The sequence below is a fragment of the Vicia villosa genome, linkage group LG3 (assembly GCF_029867415.1).
Source record: "Vicia villosa cultivar HV-30 ecotype Madison, WI linkage group LG3, Vvil1.0, whole genome shotgun sequence".
Lineage (NCBI taxonomy): Eukaryota > Viridiplantae > Streptophyta > Magnoliopsida > Fabales > Fabaceae > Vicia > Vicia villosa.
Genome location: NC_081182.1, coordinates 26,643,517 through 26,665,442, shown reverse-complemented (window position 1 = coordinate 26,665,442; position 21,926 = coordinate 26,643,517). Strand labels below are relative to the sequence as shown.

Here is a 21,926-nt window from a genome sequence, read left to right as displayed (position 1 = left end):
ATTTAAATTGTAAATATATAATGTAAGAGGTAATTTGGAATGTCCACAATGGTCCAATTGCTCAAAATTTTGTACCTCACAAAAAATATAAAATGTTAGTGACTGTGCAATAAAATAATAAATAAGGAAATGCCAAAATTAATAAAAATTAACTAAGACCTCTAAAACATTTATTTCTAAAAAATTAAAATTTAAACAAAATATAAAGACAACTAAAATCTAAAACATATTTTTTAAATATTTGGATATATAGGAAATAAAAACAAAAAAAAAAAAAATATCATGGAAACAATTAAGATTAAACCAAAATAAAGATAGGTTAAGTAAACGACGATAAAAGAAGGTGCATATATAAAATACAGGCCCACAAGATATTGGCCCAAGAGAATTATTGAATTTGAGAGGTGTAGTTGAACAGTTGGTGTGCAGAGCCAAATTCGGATGGGCTTTTGGGATTAAAGCCCAAACCATCTTAAAACAAAAAATTTGAACCCTAGCCTCAAAACAAAAAGGGACCCACCCCTTTCATTCTTCTTCTCTATCGACGCTCTCTCTGTGCAAAATGACAACAACAAAATCTATCCTCACAAATTTTAATCCTCAAAACTTTGATCTCTCTCCTCTCAATTCATAAACATATTGAAACAAACGTTCAAGAGTAAAACACAAGAAACAAAGATGGAAAGGACATGGCTAACCGATTGTATTAGAGATGCTAGTGGCTCCGACTGAAGCTCATCGGAAAAGGAACTACCGGCGGCTGGGTGATATGCGGTTTCCGGCGGTTGCTCCGTCGCGATTTCGCCGGCGTGGCTAATGCGTGAGTGGCGCAGTCGTGGGCCGTGCGGTGCTGTTATGGTGGCTACCAGGTGGTGCGTTTGGAGGGAGGTCGCCTACGAGTCACGGTCACGATCTTTGATTCGGAGATGGTAATAGATCTGCTGATGGTTCTCAATTCTGCTCCTTCTTCTATTTTCGGTTTGGATCTGTGAGCATAACGAGTTTGGTCTCTGATTCCTTTTCTTTTTTCTGAAAATAACAAACAACAATTTGTACAGGTTGTTAGTTTTGATACATAATGAAGCTTTGCGATTTGTTTTTACAGGTTAAATGTTATGGCATTAGCATGATGATGTTATTGACGATGAATGAAGTTGATTGTGAATGAATGTTGAAGCGGTGTTGCGTATGTGCGATTGTTGTCTCCGCGGTGATTGCTTGGACGGGAGTGGATCAGATTTAACGAATCTGCAATGTTGAAAGGTTGCGTTTTGACTCCCTGTCGGTGTTTGAATTGTGAAGGTTGCTCCGACGTTGAATGGATTTGGAGCATCACAACACCGTTTCCGACCCTCTTCTCTTTTCCTGTATCTGCAAAAAATTACTTGAAAGAAAAGTAATGATTATTGATGATGAACATTTTTTTTTATTATAAAAAAGAGAGTTTGGATTTGGTAATTGTATGGTTATTATAGTGAGATTGTTTTAGGAATAAATGTGATGGATTTTGATTACTGAGTAAAAACAATAGTTTGAAAGTTGAAGGAAATGATGATGAGGTTCATATTAGATGAATGCATATGCACAGGTTATATTGTTATGTTACAATTGGTGAAATTTGTTTAAAAAAAATGGTACAGAAATAGCGAAACATGTACATGTTTTAGTGGATAATTGTTAGTTTAGTTAAGAAAATTGTAACGTGAATAAGTTTTAAAAAAAGGAAAAAAATTGTTATTATTGATGCAAAAATTCAATTTTGAGAAAGAAACGGCCATCAGAAATCTTCATCATCTGGTAAAAAAAAATTAAAATTAAAATAGAAGAGGGCCTCGTATTGAAATCATCGGCCAAGAGCATTTTAAAAAAAGGGGAGAGGCCTCAGATCTGGTGTCATCATTGGCCAAAGAAAAATAAAGATTTTGAAAAGTTTATGAAAAACGATTTGTAAAAAATGTGAAAATTGTGTTAGTGATTGTTGATGAAGGTTAGAAAATTGTTGATGAAAAATGATGGTGGAGAGATGCCTTTTTATAGACTAGAATTAGGTTAAAACCACTCCTAAAAAGGGAATGATCCAACCCAAAGGCCCATGGACCTTTCTTGATGATCAAGATTAAGAACCTGGACGTACTTGTGTCCCGGTACGTTCGGGTGCAAAAAAGATAAAAATAGTTTTAAAAAAAATATAGAAATGCACCAAGCGGGAATTGAACCCGTGACCATTTGTTCACAAGCCATACTTCCTAACCAACTGAGCTATGTTATTTATTTGAAATAAAAAGCCAATTGAAAGTGTATGAAGCATCGACCAGCATTTTCTATTTATTTAAAATATAAGCAATTTAAGAGTAAATTAACTATATTTTTAAAATAGACTTTAAATCGAATATTTATAAAAATCAGGATGTCAATGTAAATGAACCCGAGACTTTATAAAATCCAATTTTTGAAATGGTTTCGAATATTTTTGTCACTAAAGAGTGTGGGCAAATTTTGGGGTATGACAGTATGCATGTAGCATAAATATGAATATTTCTATTTCAATAGCAGTAGGTAGTATACTAATAGATATACTATATGATAATTTTAGTGATAATCCTAGTAATGATAATAAGTAGTATATTAATAATTAATTTTATATATTTTACTAAGTTAGTGCACAACTATAGTTAACTAATATATGTTTATAGTAGAGGTAATTTAACAGTAGGAAAATTATGGATTCACTAGTTAGCCGAGAACTTTATTATGAATTATCAATAGGATTAACTTAGTGGGAATGAGAAATGACTTATGTACTTAGTGGAAACCAAAAATGACATTTAGTAATAGTAGCAGAATGTGGAACAGTAGTCAATAGCTAATTTATATGATATTTAGTAGTAGTAGCAGATAGCAGTATAGTAGTATAACTGGTACGAGTGAATAGAATGGGAACAGAAGACAGTAATTAATAACAGACCCGGAAAATTAATTAACCGAGTATTATAAATTAGGCGAGTTCGGAAATGATTCGATATCCGTAATTTGCGATGTTTTGGCGATGTATTGACGTAATGTGTATATTGTACTATTGTGAATTTCGTGATGTTGCAGGAAATTAAAGAGATGAGTAATTATCAATATTGATTGATACTTTTTGGCGATGTAGGCGAATGCCTTATGCGACGTTGTTTTATGATTGATTGTGGTTGTTGCTTGTCATAGTGTCTCATGAATTGCATGTTGTAGCGACGGCCTGGATTAGCAAAACAGCAACGAAGGCTTATGCCTGTTTTTTATGCCTCTATTATCTGGCAATTGGCGATGGGGGCTGAAGCCCTGGGTACCACAAGCATAATGCATTATTCGTGTCTCATTCATTTGTTTTATTGTGACGTTGTGCGTGATTATGTGATTTTGATTTGAATTGGTTGATTGGAATTGAAACTCGATATATATATATATTTATATATATATATATATATATATATATATATATATATATATATATATATATATATATATATATATATATATATATATATTATGACTTGAACCGTAATATACTTTTTATCATGACTTTATTTATATTGTTTGATATCTCACCCTTTCTTTTGTTTCGCCGTTACCTTTATACTGGTAAAGTGCAGGTGATAGCTTGATGAAGATTTAGACGCTGTGAGTTGAGTCGGTGGTCGCTCTGATACGTAGCACTCGGGGGGGATAAACGATTGTTTTAATTATTGTTGTTTTAATTGCTGAATTTTATTTGGTTTTGGTTTAATTTGTAACTTTAAGTTACCGTGCAAAGATGTTACAACTTGATTTAAATATTTATGAAGTTTGATGATTCCGCTGCGAGTTAAACATTTAATTTGAAACAAAGGGATTTTTGAATAATGATTTAATTGTCCATTTTAAGTTTACGTGCTATGTATCTATATGAAGGAAAATAAGCCGTAATTGTTTTTGAATGACGAATATGTGATACCTCAAATGAACGTGTTTGGAATTTATACTCTGATTTTTCCGTATAATTTATCGGGTAGATTTGGGATGTTACAATAAGCCTTTTGCTTACCCTAACGTAGTTGCGGAGGATCAAATTGTAATCCGCCCTACCAAGTTCAGTACCACAATCCTCTGAACCAACTAACAACGGGTTTTTGTCTAATTTTTGTAGGTTTCACAACCGTTGGGCTCATTTACCTGTTTTCAATTTATCACAGTAATAAAAAATTTAGGATCATTCACTTATATTTATCGGCTTCCTTGCATAGAGTATGCTTAAGTCGGAGCTAACTGCAAGTAAAACTACTTAAATGTGACTGAGGGGTATGAATTTTAGGCTAAAACATAATAAGTATTCAAATCAATCTTCATATTCGGGAGACTTATGGTGTTAACAAGATACCAATTTTACGAAGTTTCCCAAATCTCTGCAATGTATACGATTTTCAAAAATTTTGGTATGGCTCAAGAAAGTGGAAAATGCCAATAAACAACATAAACTTCACATGTAAAGACTTGATAATACATGCAATGACTTAATAAAAACAGAATGCAATAAAATGAATACTAAGAAACAATAAATCTAACTAGAAAGCAAGAAATCTAACTAGAAAACAAATAAAATAAAGTTCAACTCCCACACTTAAACTAAAAATTGTCCCCAATGTTCGATATAAGGTGAAATAGGAAGGGTGGAACCTGGTGTATAGTCACGATCGGGGGCCATGACAGCCTCCTCAAAGAATAAATCTCCTGGTAAAGATGGTTTATTTCCTCATTTAGTCTGTCGATGTGTTCTCTTTGGTCACGGCATAGTACCGTGATATCTCTTCTTAAAGCATAGAGTTCATAATCAACATTCTAAGGACCAGTAGTATCTGAAAATGATGGTGATGGAGGTGCATGCAGATAAGAATGGACATTTTTCATCTAGGTTCTCTAATTGGTACTGCCAATTACTTTGGAATTGGACGTTTGTAAACTCGTCGTTCGGTAAGGTGAAAAGATGGACTACCTCATAATAAAGAAGAATTTTAAATTGGTCAGGTCTGTCATGCCTTACTAAACTATAGTATAGGCAGTGGTGAATTTTAAGCAGGTCGTACCCAAAGGTAGGGGTCAACTGAGTTAGACGGTTTTGTAGGCCTATTGCTACAGCAATGTGGGTAACAAGTCCTGTCCACCTACATATTTTCCACAAGTTCATGGGAAACCTTATTCAGATTTGTCAATAGGAAGGTTACATAGTTTACAAGATGATTCTGGAAAAAACTTAAGATGAAAAACATCTCTTTTTTTTCTCACATTAGTCGGGTTTGGCGCTTTTTCGAAGAATGTTTGAGTAGTAGCCATATGAAAGTACCGAATGACAGGGTTATGGATGAGAGTGTTATCCATAGCCTCATGGTCAAAATGTACATCTTCAGTGATCTTTCCCCATAAATGCTCTAACATGACCCGCATATCATCCGACACTTCAGAGTAAGCTTATGGGCTATGGTGAAAAGCAAGGGATCTGGCTAATTCTCGACTTGTAAGACGGTAATCTCAGCCAAAAAGTCTAAAAATGGCCAAACCTCTATCTTGTTTGAGTCCCATGTGGGGTCGGAAATGGAATGAACTTAAGAAATCTAGTGTGAGGTTTGTGTAGGTTGGGTGTTTTGCAACTGAAAAGCTATCCCAACTCATCTCGCTAAACATAAAAAGGACGCTATCAATGAGTCCCAGGGAGTACAAGGTAGGAAAATCTGGGTATCAGGTAGGTGAGATGGTTTTTGCTGCTAGGATATCAAAGCGCTTTCTCTGGTCTTCGTTTTTGAAAATGATATTTATTTCACAAAGTGTCTGCATCCTCAAATAAGGTTAGTGGTAAAATCTGGCTAAGTGGGAATGTAGTGGCCCTGAAAATAAAAACACACACAAGTTAGATTTTTATTATTGAAAAATAGGAAATAAAATAAAGCGAAAGGAAAATTGTGGGTTTCCTCCTACACAGCGCTTTGTTTAACTTCGGTAGCTCGACGGTTATATAAGCCTCAAAATTAAGTTGTATGTGTAGCAAGCGGAGGCTCTGACAAGATGTGGCGATGATAGTACGTTGTATTATCGTCGCTAGTGTAATGTTTGAGTCTTTGCCCATTTATAATAAAAGGAGTTGATGTTTGGCTTTGAATCTTCACAACGCCAAATTATATGACTCTAGTAACTTTGAATGGCCCGGTCCATCTGGAGCATAATTTACCAAGAAAGAGGCACAATCTAGAGTTGAAAAGGAGTACTAATTCCCCTACATTGGATTCTTTCTGCATAAAAAAAATTGTGTAAACCATTTAGACAACACATAATTTTTTTAAAATGTAATTAAAATAATATATATTTTTATATTTTTGTTGAAAAGTAATTTTAAATGTATTTATTTCATTTTTTAATATTTATATATTATCATCAATATAGTTATTAGTTACAATTTCAGTATTCATTAAAATAAAAATTAAATGAAATAAAATAAAATATAAAAAGTAAGAATTAAAGTTAAGATATTGGAGAGTTTTAGACAATTGAATAAAAGTTTTATGAGATATAAAACCAAATATTTTATTATGAGAAAAAATAAACACTTTTATTTCATTTTATTAAATAAATAAGTTATTTTTTAAACATAGAAATTTGTAAAATAGATGGAAAAAAAGAGGAAAATAGAAAAAAAAATAGAATTAGATTATAGCAAGAATTAGTTTAAAATTATCTACTTTATCGTAAAAATTGATTACTCAAATTATCTACCTTATGTGACCAGGAAATGGAACTTCTCCTAGTTTTACAAAAGGTTAACTTGGACACATCTTTCTAGAATTTTCTCTAAGTTGGCAAGGCAGTTCTTAAAATTGGATCTGCTGACTAAGAAGTCGTCCATGAAAACTTCCATGGTTTCAACGAGGAAATCTGCACAGATTTCCATCATGCATCGTTGGAAAGTTACACGAGCGTTACATAGTCCCAAAGGCATTCATCGATAGGCAAATGTTCCATAAGGACACGTGAAGGTTGTTTTCTCTTGGTCATCCAGGTGAATAGAGATTTGGAAGAATCCTGAGTAGCCATATAAGTATCATAAATAAGAGTTCCTAGCCAAACGTTCAAGCATTTGATCAATGAATGGAAGGGGAAATGGTTCTTTCTTGTCACTTTATTTAGCTTTCTATTATTTCTGCACATTCTCCATCCGCTTTCTACACATGTCCCTACTGATTATCCTTTTGTATTTTGTATGACTATGAATCCTCCCTTTTTAGGTACAACGTGTATAGGACTAACCCATTTACTATCAGAGATTTGGTATATTATTCCAGCTTCAAGTAGTTTTAACTCGTCTCTCTTTACTATATCACTCATGATAGGTTTATCCTTCGTTGGTGTTCTCCAGAGGCTTTGGAATCGTCTTCTAACATAATTCGGTGCATACATATAGATGGGCTTATTCCTTTTAGTTCAGAGATATTATAGCCTAAGGTTGTAGGATACTTTCGTAAGACATCTAAAAGTTGATTTGTTTTGTCCCTATTTAGGTTTGCACTAACTATCACAGGACGATTCAGTTCTGCATTAAGAAATTTGTATCTCAGATTCTTAGGTAAGTCCTTTAATTCCACTGAGGGTTTCTTAGGTCTAGGCATGTGATCAGGGTGAGGAACAAACATGTATGAAGGTTATCATCAATATAAGGTGTGTATGCTTTAATCCCATCATCTTCCATTATCGGGGTTGAAGGAAGTTTAATTGTTTTGGTAGGTGTTTATGTATCCCATTCTCTTATGCATTCATCGATGATATTGATGGTGCAACACGAGTCATCTATAGATGGTGCTCTTAGAAATTTGGATAGGAAAAATTCGACTTCCTCACCACCTACTTTGAATGTCATTTTTCATCTCTTGACATCAACCATGGCTCTATCGGCTGATAAGAAGAGTCTACCTAAGAGGGTAGGGATGTCGTTGTCTTCTTTAATATCCATAACTACAAAGTCTGTTGGGATATTAAGTTGACCAATCCTAATTGGAATATCTTCAAGTATACCTATGAGGTATTTGACTGACCGGTCGGCCAGTAGGAGAGACATCCTAGTTGGTTGCATATCTCCTAGTTATAACCTATTACGCACAGCTAAAGGCATCAAACACACATTTTCTCCTTAATCAAGGAGTGCATTATTAATAACATGATTTTCAGAATACATGGTATAGAAAAAATTCCAGGGTCTTTCTATTTTTTTGCTAATCTGTTCTTAGTAATTGCATTGTATTCTAAGGGTTTAGGATCATCAAGCTTGCGCTTGTTTGTTAAGATGTCCTTCAAGAAATTAGCATATGATTGTATTTGTGTAATGGATTCAGTGAAGGGTATTTCAACGTGCAAATTTTCAATCACCTTCACAAACTTCTTATATTGGTTATATTGCTTGGTTTTCTTAAGACTTTGAGGATAAGGAATAGGGGTTTATCAGCGGGGGTGGTACATATGCTTGATCATTCGCCTTTTCTTTGTATTTAGTCCCTTCTTCTCTTTGTTTCTCTGGTTCTACAAGTTTCTCTACTACTTGTTCTCCACTTGCAGTTACAACTGGTTCTTTGGGTGGCTCTGGCTTATTGTTATTCAACCTAGGGTTTATAGGGCCATCGTAAGCGGTTTCGCTTCGTAATGCAATAACGTTAGCATGGATTTTAGGGTTAGGTTATGGTTGTCTAGGGAATGATCCTCCAGGTTTGGCCTGGGCAGCTTGTTGTTGTGCTACTTAGAAAATTTGGGTTTCCAACATCTTGTTGTGGGTTACCATACAATCGACTTTGTTTCCTAATTGGGTGATCAACTCATGTACGTGAACGTTTTGATTCATGAATTCTTTATTCTACTGAGTTTGAGTGGTAACAAAATTTTCCACTATTATTTCTAGATTGGACTTTTGAGGTGCAGCTTGGTTAGGTTGAGTGTGTCTTTGGTTTTGGTGCCCTTGTGGTCTCTAAGGTGCAGTGTTTTGAGGAAACTTAGAGTTATTGTTCTTGTAAGAGAAGTTTAGATGATTTCTCCATCCTGGGTTATCTGTGTTTGAATAGAGGTTTCCTTGGGCATAGTAGACCCGATCTATGATAAGTTCTGCTACAAGGCTACAATCGGCAGTGATATGTCCAGGTGTTCCACAAATTTCGAATCCGGGCCGAATGGCAGCTATGGTAGTTATAGGGTTAATAACTAAACTTTCGACTCTTTGAACTAGGGCATCCATTTTTGCGTTCATACGGTCTAGAGTCTAGACCATTAACTTCGTATATGTCTCCTTTCGTTTCTTTCTTCTCTACTGATGCTCGCTCAGCTCCCCATTGGTAATGGTTTTGTGCCATGTCCTCTATGAGAGCACATGCCTAGGGGTATGGTTTATTCATCAGTGCACCGCCAGCGGCAACATCTATGGTCATTTTAGTGTTATAGAGAAGTCTGTTATAAAAGGTATGGATGATTAACCATTGTTCCAACCCATGGTGTGGGCATGCTCTTAGTAAATCTTTGTATCTTTCCCCAAGTGTCGTAAAGAGATTCATTATCTTGTTGAATGAATCTAGTTATTTGGTTCATAAGGACAACATTCTTACTTGGTGGAAAGTATCTAGCAAGGAATACTTTCTTCAGGTCATTCCAAGTGGTAATAGAATTGTCTGGAAGGGAAACTAACCATGATCTAGCTCTATCTCTGAGCGGAAAAGGAAATAAAAGTAATCATATTGCCTCAGGTGCAACACCATTAGATTTCAATGTATCGGCCAGTTATACAAACACTTTCAAGTGTTGGTTCGGGTTCTCTTTCGCTAAGCCAGAGAATTTGTTTTATTATACGATTTACAACAAAACGGGATTAAATTCAAAATTATGAATTGTTATAGTAGGATTCACAATACTAGTATGAGGTTCTTCATTGGAGGGCAAGGCAAAATCCTTAAGGCGCTTACGATCTTGGTCTTCTGCCATTGCTCTCTTAATTTTTTGGAGCAAGTTTCGTGCTCGTACGTATCTTTCTGGTTCAGCTATTGAATCTACTAAAGCTCTGGTACTGCGAGATCTTCGCATCTACCATAAGAAAGGGTTGCCTTAGTCTAGACTGTGTAACAACAGGATTTTGAAATTTGACGCAATTGGTCCCCGAAAATCGCGCCAAAAACTTAATCGGTGCTTTTTACAAGTATACGGATCGTATCAGAGTAATATAAAGAGTGTTGAACCCACAGAGACCTGGTCATCAATCTATCATTTTCTATCCTTAAGGTGTTTATCTAAGGCTAATAAAGTAAGATTTGGATTGCGTAAAATAAAGTAGATTCGACTTAAATTAATAGAAGGAAAAAAATGTTAGAATATGGATCTCATCAATTCGTTGATACTCTCAATGTTCCTAAATTGAATCTATATGGGACAATATTTCTATTTTGAAAATAATCTATAGCAATATAGGTTGGTGTATGTCATACCCCAAAATTTGCCTTTCAGATTCTTTTTAAGCGTGCAAATAGAAATGAAGTCCATTAAACTTAAGTTGATCCAGACCCATGATCTCTAAACCCACCTTGCATTAGTTACATTATTTATTTTATTTGTTTTGGATTTTATTTGTTTAAATACAAATTAAATAAAAAATAAATAAATCAAATAAATGTCAATTAAAGAGGGAGAGAGGCGCATGATTTGATTTATTTAATCAAATATTTATTTTTAAAGACCAAAAGAAAAGATTGAGAGATAATTGGTAAAATTGAAGACAAATATAGAAGATTTTTATAATTTCAAGTCTCTTTCCAAATCTTATCACAATCTTCACAAATTTGCAAAGATTTAAGCTGGAATTATTAACCTAATTGGTGGCAATATAAAACCATAAGATGCTGAAGCCAAAAGGGGGGTTTTTGGGGACAAGGATTGGCAACCGAGGGCTTCAACCGAATCCTAAAAAATTTCAAGGAAAAGGTCAAAATTGAGATCAAGATTGCGGCCGTGTTCAAGGTGATTTGAAGACTTCAATCGATCCCTTGGCGTTCCCATAAGCTATTACCATCGTCACCTTCGACCGAAGCACTCATAATTGTGAGAGTAAGATCACGTTTTTGGTCTGTTCAAATTCGATTGCGTTTTCATATATGCATCCATCATTACTGTGTTTCGATTACCTTGTGTGGTTTAAATGCTTGTTTATGACGTTTTTATATGCTTCTATTTGAGTTTCGTTGCGAGGTTGTGAATATACCATTGCTAGGTTTTCAAAAGCTTCAAATTGGGAACCATGGATATAGGCAAAATTAGACTTAATGGACAACACCATTGAAACCGGAACACGAATTCCAATCGAACCATGGCTTCGCCTTGAGTTTATATGGCATATACTGTAATTTTGATGTTGCAGGATTTATAGCTACACCGGAAAAACCGTAGGCAAAAGGTCTTTGATTTTTCAGAAAATGCAGCGAGGAAGACGACTGAAGGCGCGCGTTTGCGAATTTGAATCGTTCACTTTTTGTTTATTAACGTATGCGTGGTTTAGATAAACATGAAACGAAGCGTAGCGCAGGTGGCGAAGGGAACGTGTTCGCAAGTTACCAGACCTGGGTTCGATCCCCAGGTTTTATTATTATTTTTTCAATAATTTGATTGCAGATCCAATGCTTCTCCTCTGGCGCGCTTACGATGTACATTCGATCTCCAGCCGTCAGATCAAGTCGACCTCAGATCCAACGCATCTCAATCTGCCAACCCACAATGGCCCTTCAAGACCTCCTTACGCCAGATCCAAGCTAAGTGGCTTTGCTTTTTTATATTATTTTTCTTTAATTATCACATAAATGTTTTTTTAACTTCCTTTTTTATTTATTATAATTATTATTTCTTTTCTATTCATTTATTTAGTCTAATTAGTTCTTATAATAGACGCATGATTTTTATCGAAAGTTCGATTTTTCGTAATTCTATTCATAATCGTTCATATGATTATCATTTAAAATTCAAAATTATTTTCAAAAAGACTGTTTTATCAATTAAATAATTAGGATTGCATCCACTAATTATTTAATCGATATGTCAATTCGAACTCTCGATTTTTCTCCATAACTTTGGTATTATTTCAATCAATTAATTATTCTATTAAACTTAGTCAATTTACACCCAGATTAGGGTTTATGGGAATTTGCTCTACGCTAAAAAATGTTTTTTTTTTCTGTGTCCTTTTCAGGATTGGTTTTTCATATGCTTTCCGACTACGCGCCACGTCAAGCCATAAGTTAAGTTCTATCCTTTCCTTATTTAAATTTTCTTTCACCTTTTATTTTTAGGGTTTGATCCCCGCTGACAATGAACTCCTCCTACACTTACTTCTTTTTCTATTGTCAATGTTTCAATGGTCAGAGTCAATGCTTCAGGCTACCTCCAACTATCAACCTTCGAAGCTAAGTTTCTTTTACCCTTTTTCTTTTATTGTCATTTTATTGATTAGGGTTAACTATGATTGCTTCTGAACCGATAATGCACTCACCCCCTCTGTTTATTCTTTCTTTTCCAATTTTCAGGGTTTGTCAATTGCCAAAGATACGCGTATCGGTAACCCTAAAACCCTAAACTCTAATGTTTTATGTTTTAATTATTGCTTATTATCCCGCTGGTTTCAATTCCCCTCTCCTCCGCTGGTTACAATCTCCCTTCCCCGTATTTGTTATGTTACTGCGTGGTTAGTAATCCTAGGGAGTGCAAGTCTTAATTGAATTTAGAATCACTTAATTTTACAAGATAAATATTTGAATTAACCACGTGATTGTTGCACCCACGCACACTTTTGGGGTAACCTCTCTGTTGCCTTGTTGCCTTGTTGCCTTGTTGCCTTGTTGCCTGTTGCCTTGTTGCCTGTTGCCTTGTTGCCTGTTGCCTTGTGTTTTTTGCAGAATAGCATGTCCCTCGAATACGAGGATACCTCAGCCATGTTGCCTCGATAAATAAAGGTCATGAGACCCTAAAATGATGTTGCCTTCGATACACTAACATGACCTCGACCCTCGGAAGTTGCCCACGAATAAGGCTGAGGTATCTTCTGGTTGCCTACAAACAAAGGCTATTCTGATCATTCCCTTTAGACTACCTGCCTCTCTATGGCATGGGTCAGTCTTTGGGCGAATGATATCTCGACGACCCTTCAACCTCCAAACGAAAGGCTTCCTGCCCTCTTATGGCAAGGATTGACCCTTTCATTCTGAAAGGCTAAAAAGAGACCCATCATCTGAGTTTAAGGTAATTGCCCCTAATTGCCTTGCAATGCTCAATTTTCATATTCTTTCTCACAATTCTTCAAAAACTGGCTACGCTCATTTACGAGCTAAAGTCCACTTTTTTTTTTTTCATCTACTTTTTCTAAAGACAAACGAGCAAGCAAAGCAATTAAGAGCCCATGGAAAACCATGGATGCAAAGGGTGCCTTACACCTTCCCTTTGCATAAATTACCCCCCGAACTTAGATTTCTTTAAAAGGTTTTTTTCTGTTTCTTTTTGCCTTTCCGATTTAGTTTGGATAAAATAAAAGTCGGTGGCGACTCATGCTTAACCGCGACATTTCGATTGATAAAAAGTCAGTTCACCGTATTACAGAACTGGCGACTCTGCTGGGGACTTTCCGATAAAAGAGGGGTTACCTTAAAAGTTTAGGATTCACTTAAATGTTTTCTATTGTTTGTTTTGTTTGTTTTATTTTTCAGGGGCGTTTTGGGAAAATTGAAGGACGAATCCTATTCCCGGATTCAAGAACACCTAAGTTTAGGAGTGGCATAGTCATGGAGGCCTCTTTCACATATGTGGGAGATGAGTCAATATGAAGTTCACGCTTGAGTTAGGACTCCATAGCATATGCACACCTTTCTCAAATGAGGGAGGTCTATGTATGTGTCTGTGGGTGCGCCGGAGCTCAAGGACCTTTAGTTACCCTTAACCCATCCTGGCCTTTAGGAACGTAGTGGGGGGACTACTCTTGACAAATGTTGAGGACTAGTCGCTACCCGATGCTACAATTCAGATAGGTCCTTTCTCAAAGTATCATTGCATGATGCAAATGCATCATGTCCGAGGGTGCTTTAGAAGGGCTGACAATTCTGGATAACTTGTAGAACCCGTTGCTGAAATCTCCTTATCCATAGAAATACCCTTGGGAAGGACACCTGATCAGACTCCATGCAAGCCTTAAGCCATAAATTGTGTGACTTGTGTGACTTATCTGTGCTTTCTACTAACCCTTTGGTTTTCTTGCAGGTTTTTCTTGTGGGACTCACTCGTCCTTATTACCCTACGTTTTGTCTGATGCATTGCATTCGCATGACATCGTGACATCATGACATCATAAGCATAACATGATTTAACTAACCCTTTCAAGGATCCTAGGGATTTAGGGCGCACAATTTCAGGTGCCTTTGTCAAAGACCGAATTCATATCAAGGGGCAAGAGGATTTATTTTCCTCTGGCCGTATGCCTTCCAGTTCAAAGACACAGCACCTATCAAGGGGCAAGAGGATTTATTTTCCTCTAGCCATGTATCTTCAAATTCAGAAGTATCCCGAATCAGAGGCGATGACCCACTCGATATGGTGAGCTTGATTCTCAAAGAAGGATGTTCAAAGACGAAATTCAGAATTCTTCAGACAAAGACGCGACTAAATCATTTCCTAATGTTGCTAACTAAATTCCTAAAGATCCTTGAAAATATTGCATTTGCATTCATCACATCGCATAACAGGTTTCTTACAATAAATCTCTCATCCTTCCTCGCTGTTTATTTCAGCATCATGGATCTTGAACAATCTGTCAAAAATCTCCAAGCTCAGAATGTTGAATTCCAAGCTTTGATCCTTAACTTGGCCAAGGGGCAAGAAGAATTAAAGTCTCTTCTGATCGAGAAGGGGAAGAATCAACATAAGCATCAAGGTGGTCAAGATAATCAGAGATCCAAGCCTAAGAGGTCCTTTACTCCATTACATATACCGCTGTCTCAAGTTCTCCAACAACTGCTCAATCAGAACTTGATAACTCTGTTACCTCCATATTCATTTCCTACCAATCCCACTCCTGGGTATAAGTACCGTGCGAGATGTGCTTATCATTCGAATAGTCCTGGTCATGATACAAAGGATTGTTGGCAATTGAAGCACAAGATTCAAGACTTAATTGATGAAAAGGTCGTTGACTTCAACTCACCCGAGGAACCTCACTTGACTAATGCTGTGCACAATCGGAAAGGTCGCAATGAACACAACAAATCTGTGAGGACAATTCTGATCTCTACACCAGTTCCACAACAAAGACGCAAGTCAGATGCACCTAGGCGTCAGTTCACAGAGATCAACATGTCGTTGGCTCAGGCATTACAACATTTGTTGAAAGCAAACTTGATTACTGTGAGGGATCCTCTTATAAAGCCCAACACTTCCTCTCCTGACTATAAACCCAATGCGAGGTGCGCATATCATTCCAATAGCCCTGGACACGATACGAATGATTGTTGGTCATTGAAGAACAAGATCCAAGATATGATCGATGCTGGTGAAATTGAATTCCCTCATCCCAAGACTCCTGTAGTGATCACTACTCCTAGGCATAATCACGACAAGACTGATTAATATTTAAAGTGGATGAGCTTTTAATCATTAGCTTTACTTTCATTTGCAATTTCTATTCTGTTTGTTTAAACATTCGAATTATGATAGACATTAACAATTTTAATAATCATCATCAGTGCATTGCATATGTTTGTCTTGAATAAATTATTTCGCTATCACTCATTTTAAATTATGTCTTTACTCTGCATATGTTTTGTGATATTCAACTCCTGCTAAGTTGTAAGCCTCTTGAGGGAGGATGACGAAAACGATACCGCAACCTCATACAGTATGCTTTTGAACGGACTATGCTGACGATGTACAGGCATTTGTTCAATTCCTAAATAGTGGAGATATAAGGATGTTAATCCCTCGTCAACCCCTTTGAGCCTAAGAAGTAGAAGTTTCTTTCTTGTACTAATCAAAACCCTTTGATCATAACCTGGGGCAGGGTAGTTCTCGGTTAATTTGGTTGTGCATTCTATTTTAAGAGAATCATTCAGTATACCTTTCAACAAAGGTTTCAATCACAAGTGTTCATCCGCACACATCAAATAAGCGTTGGAGATGACAGTCAAAAGACAATGATGGTTCATCAATCATTAAGCAAGGCAGTCAATATCTTTCAAAAAAAAAGATGAAAAAACATATATACAAAGAAAAGCCAGCTAAGTCAAAAATAAAAAAAATGACTTAGGCAAAATCAAGGCATCCCGCTGGCTGTAATCTCAAAAATAAACAGTTCAGGCAAAAGTTAGGGATATCAAAAGATGAAAAGAGAGAAGTCAATAAATTACTGAACAACACAATGTTGTGACTACCAAAAGGAAGAAGTGACTGCCATCTTAAAAGTTCTCTTTGCTTGGGAACCATCATCATTATCGAATGTGCAAATCCAAAAGTCTCTTGGAACCTGAATGCATAAGTTGAATTAACTGAGCTTAGGACTGAAGAACATCACGAAGAAGGGGATGGGTATAAATAAATTTTGAGCCATTATCCTTTGTTTCTTAAACCGTGAACCAAGCCACGTTACAACCCTTAAAAGTCCTAACTGAAGCATGGTTAGTTCGAAAGCATACTGTCACCAAAAAGGTATCCCGACTCCTTAAGGTTTACTACAAATGCTAAGTTGATATCCTGTTTTCTACAAAAATAGCATGTTTTTACAAATATCACGCTTTTACATCTCTTGTTTTAATGTTTTTTCAAAAACTCAAGACAGACGTATGCATTGCATCTCATGAATTCATTATTAAGCACATTCTGCTACATAATTTCAAATGTTAGCATCAGAACGAATTTGCACAGGGTATGGCTAATGACTGAAAGTTATCCCGACAAACAAAATTACTCCAAGAAGCCATGTCTCTTACGTATACAAGGGGCATGACATGTTTTGTCCAATCAATCTGGGGCAATCAAGTCAAAATTCCAAGAATATCTCATGGATGCTCGAACAATCAGGGGCATGCATCCAAGTATATCTAGAGCTACTCCCCAATCAACGTAAGACATTGTCATGAGCCTATGATTACTAGGGGCATATCGCTCATAGTGCACATCTCATAGAGTCCTCATGAGGCGAATCTTTCCAAAAGTTCCTACTAACTGGGGCAAATCTATGCAAGTCCAGTTCAACATCTTGATCAATACTCAGTGGCGTGTCCTGAATCGAGTAGTAAGCTACTATGATACTGGGGGCAACTTTCAAGACATCCACATCTCCCCACAGAGCCAGGTTCATAAGATCACATCCCCACAAAGTAATCATTAAGAAGATATCTTCAAAAGTTCTCGTCCCGACACAGATATGGATCCCCAACAGAGTTTACATCTTCAACACTGTTGTTTCTCCAACACCTTGCTCTTTTCCAACATGGTTTATTAATGTCTTTATTCCCAATCAGGGTACATCAAGTTACTGATCATCCCCAAGCAAGAATTATAAATCCCCAGTTGTACTTCCTCAAGACAAAATCAAACGACAAAATCACAATGATACAGAGATTTATTTTCTCGAGATACTCCAAATAGCATAAATCATGTTCATACATCATGTATCATAGTAACTTCATACATAACATACATACGCCTTATTACATAGGCATAACACTCTCATTCATTTCAAAATTACAATGCATGCATCACGGCATTGCATAAAACTAATATTTCTTTTTCAGCCTACTTCTACAATCAAATAAACATTGTCTTCTAGATATAGTGCAGATATAATAAAGTCAACGATTTAATTCTGACACTCATTCAAGACAGAGATTTAATTTTGATACTTAATTTTGGGTTTCCTCCAGAGATAGTTCAGAAATAATCAAGACAGAGATTTAATTCTGATACTTAATTTTGGGTTTCCTCCAGAGATAGTTCAGAAATAATCAAGACGAAGATTTAATTCTGATACTTAGTTTTGGGTATTCTCCAGAGATAGTTCAGAAATAATCAAGACAAAGATTTAATTCTGATACTTAGTTTTGGGTATTCTCCAGAGATAGTTCAGAGATAATCAAGACAAAGATTTAATTCTGATACTTAGTTCCGGGTATTCTCCAGAGATAGTTCAGAAATGATCAAGACAAAGATTTAATTCTGATACTTAGTTCCGGGTATTCTCCAGAGATAGTTCAGAGATAATCAAGACAGAGATTTAATTCTGATACTTAACAGTTCAGAGATAATCAAGACAGTTATTTAATTCTGACACTTAATTTTGGGTATCCTCCAAAGATAGTTCAGAGATAATCAAGATAGAGATTTAATTGTGACAATTATTTCGAAAATAGTTCAGAGATAATCAAGACGACGATTTAGTTCTGATACTTAGTTTCGAGCATCCTCCATGAATAGTTCAAAAGACTTAGATCTAATTCAGTTACTACGAACGGTGCTGACATGATCAATCTCCAATAAATTTTCTCTCAAGGCTCGATAGCATCTTCAAGCCCATCTCCGAAAAGGTCCCTACTTCAGCTAGGGCAAATTCCTGGGTATTCTAGTGTTCAATCCTCTTCTACCTTTAGATTTCGACAGGCACACACGCCAGTCTACATCTTCAGGTTTAAGAAGATTGAACAGGGGCAGCTGTCATACCCCAAAATTTGTCTTTCAGATTCTTTTTAAGCGTGCAAATAGAAATGAAGTCCATTAAACTTAAGTTGATCCAGACCCATGATCTCTAAACCCACCTTGCATTAGTTACATTATTTATTTTATTTGTTTTGGATTTTATTTGTTTAAATACAAATTAAATAAAAAATAAATAAATCAAATAAATGTCAATTAAAGAGGGAGAGAGGCGCATGATTTGATTTATTTAATCAAATATTTATTTTTAAAGACCAAAAGAAAAGATTGAGAGATAATTGGTAAAATTGAAGACAAATATAGAAGATTTTTATAATTTCAAGTCTCTTTCCAAATCTTATCACAATCTTCACAAATTTGCAAAGATTTAAGCTGGAATTATTAACCTAATTGGTGGCAATATAAAACCATAAGATGCTGAAGCCAAAAGGGGGGTTTTTGGGGACAAGGATTGGCAACCGAGGGCTTCAACCGAATCCTAAAAAATTTCAAGGAAAAGGTCAAAATTGAGATCAAGATTGCGGCCGTGTTCAAGGTGATTTGAAGACTTCAATCGATCCCTTGGCGTTCCCATAAGCTATTACCATCGTCACCTTCGACCGAAGCACTCATAATTGTGAGAGTAAGATCACGTTTTTGGTCTGTTCAAATTCGATTGCGTTTTCATATATGCATCCATCATTACTGTGTTTCGATTACCTTGTGTGGTTTAAATGCTTGTTTATGACGTTTTTATATGCTTCTATTTGAGTTTCGTTGCGAGGTTGTGAATATACCATTGCTAGGTTTTCAAAAGCTTCAAATTGGGAACCATGGATATAGGCAAAATTAGACTTAATGGACAACACCATTGAAACCGGAACACGAATTCCAATCGAACCATGGCTTCGCCTTGAGTTTATATGGCATATACTGTAATTTTGATGTTGCAGGATTTATAGCTACACCGGAAAAACCGTAGGCAAAAGGTCTTTGATTTTTCAGAAAATGCAGCGAGGAAGACGACTGAAGGCGCGCGTTTGCGAATTTGAATCGTTCACTTTTTGTTTATTAACGTATGCGTGGTTTAGATAAACATGAAACGAAGCGTAGCGCAGGTGGCGAAGGGAACGTGTTCGCAAGTTACCAGACCTGGGTTCGATCCCCAGGTTTTATTATTATTTTTTCAATAATTTGATTGCAGATCCAATGCTTCTCCTCTGGCGCGCTTACGATGTACATTCGATCTCCAGCCGTCAGATCAAGTCGACCTCAGATCCAACGCATCTCAATCTGCCAACCCACAATGGCCCTTCAAGACCTCCTTACGCCAGATCCAAGCTAAGTGGCTTTGCTTTTTTATATTATTTTTCTTTAATTATCACATAAATGTTTTTTTAACTTCCTTTTTTATTTATTATAATTATTATTTCTTTTCTATTCATTTATTTAGTCTAATTAGTTCTTATAATAGACGCATGATTTTTATCGAAAGTTCGATTTTTCGTAATTTTATTCATAATCGTTCATATGATTATCATTTAAAATTCAAAATTATTTTCAAAAAGACTGTTTTATCAATTAAATAATTAGGATTGCATCCACTAATTATTTAATCGATATGTCAATTCGAACTCTCGATTTTTCTCCATAACTTTGGTATTATTTCAATCAATTAATTATTCTATTAAACTTAGTCAATTTACACCCAGATTAGGGTTTATGGGAATTTGCTCTACGCTAAAAAATGTTTTTTTTTTCTGTGTCCTTTTCAGGATTGGTTTTTCATATGCTTTCCGACTACGCGCCACGTCAAGCCATAAGTTAAGTTCTATCCTTTCCTTATTTAAATTTTCTTTCACCTTTTATTTTTAGGGTTTGATCCCCGCTGACAATGAACTCCTCCTACACTTACTTCTTTTTCTATTGTCAATGTTTCAATGGTCAGAGTCAATGCTTCAGGCTACCTCCAACTATCAACCTTCGAAGCTAAGTTTCTTTTACCCTTTTTCTTTTATTGTCATTTTATTGATTAGGGTTAACTATGATTGCTTCTGAACCGATAATGCACTCACCCCCTCTGTTTATTCTTTCTTTTCCAATTTTCAGGGTTTGTCAATTGCCAAAGATACGCGTATCGGTAACCCTAAAACCCTAAACTCTAATGTTTTATGTTTTAATTATTGCTTATTATCCCGCTGGTTTCAATTCCCCTCTCCTCCGCTGGTTACAATCTCCCTTCCCCGTATTTGTTATGTTACTGCGTGGTTAGTAATCCTAGGGAGTGCAAGTCTTAATTGAATTTAGAATCACTTAATTTTACAAGATAAATATTTGAATTAACCACGTGATTGTTGCACCCACGCACACTTTTGGGGTAACCTCTCTGTTGCCTTGTTGCCTGTTGCCTTGTTGCCTTGTTGCCTGTTGCCTTGTTGCCTGTTGCCTTGTTGCCTGTTGCCTTGTGTTTTTTGCAGAATAGCATGTCCCTCGAATACGAGGATACCTCAGCCATGTTGCCTCGATAAATAAAGGTCATGAGACCCTAAAATGATGTTGCCTTCGATACACTAACATGACCTCGACCCTCGGAAGTTGCCCACGAATAAGGCTGAGGTATCTTCTGGTTGCCTACAAACAAAGGCTATTCTGATCATTCCCTTTAGACTACCTGCCTCTCTATGGCATGGGTCAGTCTTTGGGCGAATGATATCTCGACGACCCTTCAACCTCCAAACGAAAGGCTTCCTGCCCTCTTATGGCAAGGATTGACCCTTTCATTCTGAAAGGCTAAAAAGAGACCCATCATCTGAGTTTAAGGTAATTGCCCCTAATTGCCTTGCAATGCTCAATTTTCATATTCTTTCTCACAATTCTTCAAAAACTGGCTACGCTCATTTACGAGCTAAAGTCCACTTTTTTTTTTTTCATCTACTTTTTCTAAAGACAAACGAGCAAGCAAAGCAATTAAGAGCCCATGGAAAACCATGGATGCAAAGGGTGCCTTACACCTTCCCTTTGCATAAATTACCCCCGAACTTAGATTTCTTTAAAAGGTTTTTTTCTGTTTCTTTTTGCCTTTCCGATTTAGTTTGGATAAAATAAAAGTCGGTGGCGACTCATGCTTAACCGCGACATTTCGATTGATAAAAAGTCAGTTCACCGTATTACAGTGTACTTAAAGAAATAAGAAT

At 36.1% G+C, this 21,926-nt stretch overlaps 1 protein-coding gene and 1 non-coding gene across 2 annotated transcripts; both read left to right on the top strand.

The window, feature by feature from the left end:
* Nucleotides 1–9,522: 9,522 nt before the first annotated feature.
* LOC131593807 (small nucleolar RNA R71) lies at nucleotides 9,523–9,630 on the top strand. Its single transcript, XR_009281187.1, has one exon. It is a non-coding gene; the product is annotated as a small nucleolar RNA R71 (small nucleolar RNA).
* Nucleotides 9,631–10,648: 1,018 nt separating this feature from the next.
* Nucleotides 10,649–20,228, top strand: LOC131660753 (uncharacterized). Its single transcript, XM_058930064.1, has 2 exons — nucleotides 10,649–11,127; nucleotides 14,841–20,228. The coding sequence occupies exon 2, from the start codon at nucleotides 14,845–14,847 to the stop codon at nucleotides 15,673–15,675; it is 831 nt and encodes a 276-aa protein (XP_058786047.1). The 5' UTR covers nucleotides 10,649–11,127; nucleotides 14,841–14,844; the 3' UTR covers nucleotides 15,676–20,228.
* Nucleotides 20,229–21,926: the final 1,698 nt, after the last annotated feature.